Source organism: Setaria italica, chromosome VI (genome assembly GCF_000263155.2).
Source record: "Setaria italica strain Yugu1 chromosome VI, Setaria_italica_v2.0, whole genome shotgun sequence".
NCBI lineage: Eukaryota > Viridiplantae > Streptophyta > Magnoliopsida > Poales > Poaceae > Setaria > Setaria italica.
The window spans coordinates 5,072,946-5,081,962 of record NC_028455.1 but is presented as its reverse complement, the minus strand read 5'-3'; the positions used below and the strand labels follow the sequence as shown (position 1 = coordinate 5,081,962).

General features: G+C 43.0%; 1 protein-coding gene across 1 annotated transcript; it reads left to right on the top strand.

Annotated features, from left to right (window-relative positions):
• Nucleotides 1-6,612: 6,612 nt before the first annotated feature.
• LOC111257548 (F-box protein At4g22280-like) lies at nt 6,613-7,919 on the top strand. Its single transcript, XM_022827312.1, has 2 exons — nt 6,613-7,614; nt 7,845-7,919. The coding sequence occupies exons 1-2, from the start codon at nt 6,742-6,744 to the stop codon at nt 7,845-7,847; spliced, it is 876 nt and encodes a 291-aa protein (XP_022683047.1). The 5' UTR covers nt 6,613-6,741; the 3' UTR covers nt 7,848-7,919.
• Nucleotides 7,920-9,017: the final 1,098 nt, after the last annotated feature.

Genomic DNA, 9,017 nt, shown 5'->3' with positions numbered 1-9,017 from the left:
CCTTGACTTGCAAGCCTTGCCAACCATGGGCTTAGATCACTGCCCATTATTTTTGACAGGCGATGTAGAGAGACAAAACTATGTGGGCTTTCGCTTTGAATCTTATTGGGTGAACATGCCAGGTTTCGTAGAGACTATACAAGAAGTCTGGAGCCAGCCAATGCATACTCAAGATGCCATACTACGTATGCATGTCAAACTCATTCGCACAGCAAAGGCGCTTAAATTGTGGAAGAGACAGAACCTTGGCAATCTAGCCCTTAGACTGGCAATAGCCAACGAGGTGCTGCGCTTCTTGGGTGCAGCTCAGGAACAAAGAGCTCTTACAACAGAGGAATTAGAATTTCAACGATACCTAAAAGCAAAATCGGTGGGCTTAGCAGCGGTTCACAAAGCCCGTGCAAGACAACACTCCCGGCTCACATGGATGCGTAAAGGAGACGCATGTACATGCCTGTTTATGCTGCATGCTAACAACAGAAGAAGAAAGCTACACATCCCGTCCTTAACCACCGTAAATGGAACGATGACCAACAACCTCCAGCAAAAAGAGGAAATAATATACGATCACTTCGTAAACCTGTTGGGCAAAACACAAGAGAGATCCCTCAGCCTAAACTGGACAAATCTCAGATATCAACCACATGACCTGACCGACCTGGAAGCACCAATTGAGGCGGAAGAAAAAAAAAGATCATCATGCACTTACCAGCAGAAAAATCACCTGGCCCGGACGAATTTATTGGTCTGTTCTATAAGAAGTGTTGGGACGTGATTGGAGAGGACCTGATCCAAGCTCTTCATGCCTTCCACTCCCTTAGGACCAGACGCATGGAACTGATTAACGAGGCCAATATCATTTTGCTGCCAAAGAAAGAAGGAGCGACCATGGTTGCAGATTTCCGACCCATCAGTCTCATTAATAGTCTAGCCAAGATCATAACAAAGGTGCTAGCAGATAGGTTGGCTCCGAGACTAAATGAACTAGCTTTCAGATGTCAGAACGCCTTCATCAAAAAAAGATGCATTCACAACAACTTCGTCTACGTACAGAGTGTGATCAAGGCATTGCACAAATCAAAGAGACTGGCACTCTTTGTAAAACTTGATATCTCAAAAGCATTTGATTCGCTTAGTTGGGTGTTTCTCATCGAAACATTACAGGCCCTAGGTTTCGGCCAAAAATGGAGAGACTGGATCACAACACTATTAGCCACCTCATCATCCAAGGTGCTACTTAACGGGAGACCTAGGAAAAAAATTAAGCATGCTAGAGGCCTCCGTCAAGGAGACCCACTATCACCTAGGTTGTTCATCCTCGCCATTGACCCACTCCATAAAATGGTGGAACTGGCAGCCGGCAACAACATCATAAGACCAATCCTCCCCAGAGCAGCAAAGCTACTGTGCTCCCTTTATGCAGATGATGCAGTCATTTTTACAAACCCAGACAGAGAAGAACTACAACGTATCGTACAATTGTTACATATCTTTGGAGAATGTACAGGACTCAAGATAAATATGACTAAAACGGAAATATTCCCTATCCGATGTACCAACGAAACCATCTCAGAAGCTCTAGAGCACTTCCTGGGAAAAATTTCATCCTTCCCTGGAAAATACTTGGGTTTGCCTCTTGACACCTGCAAACTCCGAAGGGTGGATGTCCAACCATTAATTGACAAGATCGGTGGAAGGCTTCCTGGATGGAAAGGTAAAATGTTATCGTCGGCCGGGAGAGAAACACTGGTGAAGAGTGTATTAACATCAAAACCAATATGTCACCTCACAATTTTCCCTGTTCAAAAATGGCTGATCAAATAGATTGATCGCCTGTGTCACAGTTTCCTTTGGAAAGGAGAGGAACCAGACAAGGTCAATGGAGGACACTGCTTGATTAAATGGCCAACAGTATGCACGCCTAAGGACATGGGAGGGTTCGGGATTCTCGACCTCGAGAGACTTGCGAGGGCTCTAAGAATGAGATGGTGCTAGTTCCAGTGGAAGTATAGCGAGAGACCTTGGGTAGGACTTGATATCCCATGCGATAAGAATGACAAAGACCTGTTCTATGCGTCAGCAGTAGTAATGGTGGGCAATGGAAAGAAAGCAAACTTCTGGCATTCGGCATAGGTGAATGGAAAGTCCCCAAGAAACTTGGCACCACTTTTGTTCCAATGATCTAAAAGGAAAAACTTCTCGGTACAACGGGCCCTACAAGATAACTACTGGATAGCGCAGGTTTACCCACTCGTGACACGAGAGGAAATCAGAGAGTACGTGCAGCTGTTTGAGGAAATAAACATGCTACAGTGTGACACTAATGCGGAGGATGAAATATCATGGAGGTGGACGAAGGACGGGGAGTATAACACAAAGAGTGCATACCGCATACAATTCCAAGGCCAATTGAAGAAGTTGAGTATCACCCCAATATGGAAAGCTAGAACTGAACCAAAATGCTGGATCTTTGTCTGGCTTCTCCTGCATAGGAAAATCTTAACGGCAGACAACTTGGAAAAGCGGGGGTGGCCTAATGACCCTCAGTGCAAGCTATGCAATTCAGACCTGGAGACACCCACACACCTGTGCAAAGACTGCCCTTACACAACGGCAGTCTGGGACTGGCTGCAGGGATGGTTTTCTCTTAACCACTTACCCCCAGGCAACACATTGCCTTCGATCCACAAGTGGTGGAAGAAATGCAGGAGCATGATTGACAAAAGGAACAAAACTTTCTTTGACGGCCTCATCATATATTTCTAGTGGAACATTTGGAAAGAGCGCAACAAACGAGTTTTTAATCACGAAACCAAACCGGTGGAAGACGTCACGTTCTCTATCAAAGAAGACATCCAACAGTTCTAGTTCGCCAATAAAACGCATGAAGCCCCCGTGGTTGAGCCAACCTAGCAGCAATTTTCATCTTTTAAAGTGGGGTTTTTTTGAAGTGGAGCTCGTAGTTGTTGTTGTTTTTTCCTTTCCCACTTGGGAGTGCTATTTAGTTGGTGCAGTGAGAGCCATGTACATAGAGTTATTTTTTGTTTTATTTTTTTGTCTTGTTTGGTTTTACCTCTTGTAATAAAAATTTGGCAAAGCTTTTGCCGTCTGTTCAAAAAAAATTAGCTTATTTTGGCCATATGCGGGATTTAAGCTATTCTAAATAGGACCCCTAACAAGAGGATAACTAACAGACGGCAATTAAAGCGGAAAGGTGAGAGATCGTTTGATTTTCAAAGGCCAAATCTATTAAATTGATAAAAGCTATAGACAAATGTAAGACATAAATAAGTGCCTGTTTGGTAAGGCTCATGAACCGGCTTCTACACCGGTTTGTTATGAAGCCTTACCAAACAACATCGTGCAAAACAACTTCCATAGAAAATCTAGCAAAAGCATGTCGTACATCGCCGACGATGTGAGAGGATCAAATTAGATCGAGAGAGAGATAGGAATGGAGGAGGAAAGGTTCCTCACGCGTTCTATTGTTTCACTTCTGAATGAAGTTGATCTCTATCAGTACAGACAACGGTAGATAAACACACACCCCACTGACTGGCTGGGCCCACATGCGGTACCCACCCACTCACATTACGCCAACACAACTCTTCCTTTTGTGACGCACCATTGGTGTTGGGCGCAACACCTCCCCCGCCGAAGTTGTTACTTGTCCGCAAGTAACCACTGATGGAAATCTTGTCATCAGCACGTACCAATCTTCCCATGTCGCCAGTGTTGCCAAAAAATGATTCCACTTCACCAAAACTTGTGGTATTGCCTTGTTCCCTTTCTTCACCAGTCTCCTTTCTAGAAAGAGCTCCGGTTGCAAATCTTGGGTACTGAGGTCCACCAATATCTTCAAGTCCGAAAAGACTGGAGTATAATTTGGAGTGAATGGCTTAAGCTGTGAAACATGAAAGACCATATGAACCTGACTTCCATCATGCAATTTGAGTTTGTAAGCAGCTTGGCCAATACGCTCCAGCACTTCAAAAGGGCCAAAGTATTTGAAAGCTAGTTTAGGGAATGGCCTATTCACCACTGAAGTCTGAGCATACGGTTGCAGCTTCAGCAAGACACGCTCCCCCACTTGGAACTGCCGATCCACCCTCTAACGATCAGCCTATATCTTCATGCGATTTTAAGCTTTTGTCAGGTTCTCCTTCAGATTCAACATTTGAGCTTCTCTTTCTCTGACTATATCCACTGTGTCAGATGGATTCAAATCATCCAAAGGAAGTAACAGTCTTGAATTAGTCTCATAGCCATACAGTGCCTTAAAAGGAGAGCACCCATTGGCGGTATGATAACAGGAATTATACTAGATTTCTACTAGAGATTAAGCAAAAAGTTATGCTAAGCCTTTGGAATCCCAAGAAAACGTTGCCCAAAAGTAAATTGCCAAATATAGGTTAAGCAACAGGTTATGCTAAGTCTTTGGAACAAGATAGAACTGCGAGCAACCTCCTAGAAAAGTAGATCGAGCACAAACCTAGATATATGTTCTATGCTTGAATATGCATGAAATGAAGAACGACAAGCACAAGAGACACAAGGATTTGTTTACCGGAATTCAGCCTCACACCTTGAAGCCTACGTCTCCATTGAGGAACCCACAAAGGGTGAGCTTTTCACCTAAGCCTCTTTCCTCCCTCTAGCGACCACAAAGATCAAGCAAGACTCACTTAATCAATCGTATGGAGTAATACAAACTTCCCATAGGTAGCCACAACCTTGGATGTTCTACGGGCAACGTCTAGCCATCTAGGAGCTTGAAGCTCCAAGAGTAACAAACACGAAATCACCAGCTTGACGAAGAACAAGGTGCTCAAGAGATGGGAAATTAGCTCACTAGCACTCTCTGTTGCCTTTCCCTTGAATCCCCACCAAATCTCACAAAGGAAGCCAAAGGGGAGTAAAGAGGGGGTTTTGAATGCTTCAGAACAGCTCAGCACGAAGTTAGATCAAGAGAGTTACTGTGGGTGGGGGGGGGGGGGGGTTGAGGGGGTATTTATACCCCTTCACCTCGAAACTAGCCGTTACAGCTAAAGTTTCGGAACTTTCTCTGGAACCTCCGAATTATTCCGAACAAATCTTCGGAATTCTCTGGAGCTCTCATGTTAGCACCACTCAATGATATCCCATGTGAAGTGCAGGTGCAAAGGAGTCTCTCACAGGTTTGTTAGGTCATCTTGAGCACCCTTTTTAATGTAAAGGATAAAGATTACGCATCCCTCTTGATAATACGGCATTACTATACTCAAATTCAAACAAAAATAAATTTAGTCATCAAGGTATGCTCATAACCATTCATTTCCTTTTTTAGGTCATCCACAGGTGCTCCATTTCCACCAAACATTTTAAAACCTGCTCATGCATTTGAAAGTTCATTAGATACTTAAGCTTGTGTTATTAATTCACCAGAACTCACTTAGGAGGCTAAGATACTCTTCACATACATTGTTTTTCCCGAACCAACAATTCATTTTAATTTAAATTTTAGAGCTTTGTTACAATACTTTTAAAGTACCAGCGGTATACTTTCCTTTCTTATCCTTCTTAAAAAAGAATTAAATAGATTTACACATAATTAAAATGACATTATAGCAATTTCTCATTATTTTTGGTACCAAATTGGTACTTCTCTTTAGGTACTTCATGGTACTTGCTTTGTTTCCACCGTTCAATTTCGCCGGATGGATAGCTCTTTATTTTTTCAAGCACTCTAAAATTTCTATAAATTTTAAAGCTTTGAAAGGTAGTTTTTTAGATCGACAAGCTCCGATTAAACTTTGAAATTTTAGATATCAGTAATTTTGAACTATTTAGTTTGGAAATGCAAAATACATGAGTATTTTGTTTTCAAAAGTACAGTCATAATCTTCTATATGTAGTTTTTTGATAAACATATTCTAATAGAAAAAATTATAGTAATAACGAGACCTTAGATAATATAATAAGTCAAAAATATATCAAACTATTTTTTGTATTACTAGAAGGAACACGGACAACTGTCCATAATAGCATGGTAAGCCCAATGTAACTCTCCTAAAAGAACAGGCTAAGTTCAAGCCTAAGCCTTGTCTTTGCTTCTTGGAATGTAGAGCAGGTTCCTGGCTATCTTTCACTAAAATTTGCTATTTTACAAATAAATATCCGGCTAAAAAATAGAATATGAATCTGTTTGAAATAGTTCTTTAATCTAGGAGCAGGGAATTTTTAAACATATTCTTATTGTTTTGAAATCTTGTATTTAACAAATACCAAAGGGTGATATGGTAAATGTAACAGTAGCGGAGTCTCTTCGATTTAAACATCCTCGCCCAGTCCCTTCATCTTCCCGTTTTTATCGTCTCTCCCTCTGCGACTCTATCCATCTTCCCCTCTTCCCCGGATCCCTTAAGTGCCATCCGATTTCGAGGTATCCTCTTCATTCTTCTTCTTCCTTCCTTTGTTCATCGATGGAAGATTACTCCCACGCATTTACGAAGGTGTGGTTTCCAGCCATGCTGTTGTTTAACGCTGCTCCCCTTTGTGCAGGCCGTGCGGTTAGTGACTCAGTGTTCTTGAATCTTTTGGAGGGTAGTGTTGCGAGATAATGTGTTGATCTGGGGTATTTGGTGTTCTTGAATTAACAGGAGGAACGCAATAGATTTTAGCCTGTTGCTCACACCATTTCGTGCAGTCCACACTATCTGTTCGACTGAATGCCCCTGAGTCCACCAAGAAGACCAACCTACGATGGGCAGATCCGGCAGCAAGAGCGCGAAAGCACTGGACTTTGGAGACAGGATCAGCGGCCTCCCCGACGAGCTGCTCCACCACGTCATGTCTTTCTTGCCGGCGAGGGACGCCGTGCGCACCTGCGTCCTGTCGCCGAGGTGGCGCTACCTCTGGGCGTCCGCACGGCACCTCAACGTCGACACCGAGGGCTTCACCACCCAGAGAACATTCAAGAAGATTGTGACCGCCTTGCTTCTCAGCCGTGGTTACACACCTCTGGATTCGTTCTGCCTGGACGCTGACGTTCCTGGCTTCTATCTTGAGAATTTCCGTGACACTGCCTACCTGTGGATCTGCCATGCACTTAGGAGTAATGTTCACACACTAAGCATTACGGATCACGACCGGAATGATGCATTTATAGAATTCCAAGACTTTGAAGACGATCCTGATGCCTTCCAGATTGACCACTGCCCCTTCACGTCATCTTACCTGAAAAGATTGCATCTTTGTGGTGTTTTCATTCTCGAATGCTTTCTTAAGAAACTCTTTTCTGGCTGCCCAGCATTGGAAGACCTAGATATCATAAACTGTGTGATCCATGACACCGAATTTTCCTCTGCCACATTGAAGAATCTGAGCATTGACTTTGATAGTTTCCCATCCTGTGAAATGTATGGCTTCAAAAACATTGTGATAAACATGCCTAGTCTTGTCTCACTGCACATTGGAGCATTTCTTGGTGCTTTGCCGTCTCTTGTGAATGTGCAGTCACTGAGAACAGCCTCAATTTGCTTGGATGATCAGGGGGCTACGTTTGCTGATGGCTGCAACATTCTTGGTGCTCTTTCAAACGTGAAGAACTTGGAGTTGCTGTTTCTATATGGCGTGGTATGTTTTATATGGAACCTTGACACTTGCAGCTACCCCCTTTTTTTGTGTCTGTTCTGTACTTCTGTAACAGTAGCAAGCTGTTTCTCATAAGTATTTCGTCTTAATGGCCTTTTTCTACTGACTTTTTAGTGGTGGAGGTATTCTTTGCAGAGTGGGAGGTATTCATTGCAAAGTGATATGCAGTTGTGTCAAGTGTCGTTTACTAATTTGACAACTTTGTCTGTCAGTGATTGGTGTTTACATGACAACTGCAAAGCACTGCTGTATATGCTCGAGCATTCACCTAATCTAGAGGAACTTACTCTGAAGATGAGGAAGGTAATTTTCTCGGTATCACCCAGCACTTAGGCTGGGCAAGCTGTATATATTCTGTCAATTTCGTCATTGCAACATACCCTCATGAAGGACATGTAATTATTCTTTTTTTATTCTTCTTGGCAGCTTCGTCTCCATGAGTATATTGACTCGTCTTGTAGTGCTGCTGCTGCAGACTCAGCAGCGCCATTCAATTGTGAAAAGCTTAGGAAAGTTGAAATCGTCTGCCCAAAGGGCGATAAAACAGTGGGCATGCTTGTGACAATACTGTTGACCGAATTGATGTCTCCCCCAGAAATTAGTATCAAGCCATTTTCAGGTTTTTCGTGGTAAGTGTCTTGTTCTCTTGAAATTTCGCGTCTGCATGCTTTTACAATTTATTGTGGAGAAAATCCCAAGGCACTTTTTCTCACTTGCTGTGGCCTGCCTTGTAGGCCTGACACTGCTCAAAGGTGGACCTAGACACCGAGTATGGCTACAGCTTGGAAGATTTGTTTGTGCTCACTCTCCTTTTGGATCGATGGTCGGTAGTTGTGAGGATCCTGACTTTCCTGCAAATGCCAGTGTAATATGAGGTTTACCATGTTGCGGGCTCACTTGTCATTGAGTTAATTATTGTGTAAGGCTCACAATTTTGAGAATTGTTGGAGCTTGGAAGATTCGTTTCTGCGCTCACTCTCCTTTGGCTGGTCGGTGGCTTGTGATTTGTGAAGATCGTGCGATATCTCCAGTGCAACTGCTGGTATGCAACCGATCGCTTTCTGGTCTCTGCTGAGGCAGAGAGCTTGTGCTTGTAGCTCTTGGGTCGTTGTTGCGTTGTTTACCTTTCGTCAACTGATGCTTACATGTATGCCCTTGTATGGCGCGTTGCGTGGCAGTTATAGGTCCTGTTTGGATCCCTTCATTTTGGAGGAATTGTAATCTAGACTATTTGTCTTGAAACGTGACATTCCACAACTTTCCAAAGTTTAGATATAAGACTATCTTAAATTCATGAGGGTGGGAAATGGAAATTGATTCTATAAATCCTCATGTTTCTAATATGCAACTTATAGCATGCTCTTTGACTCAGCTTCTCTATAGCA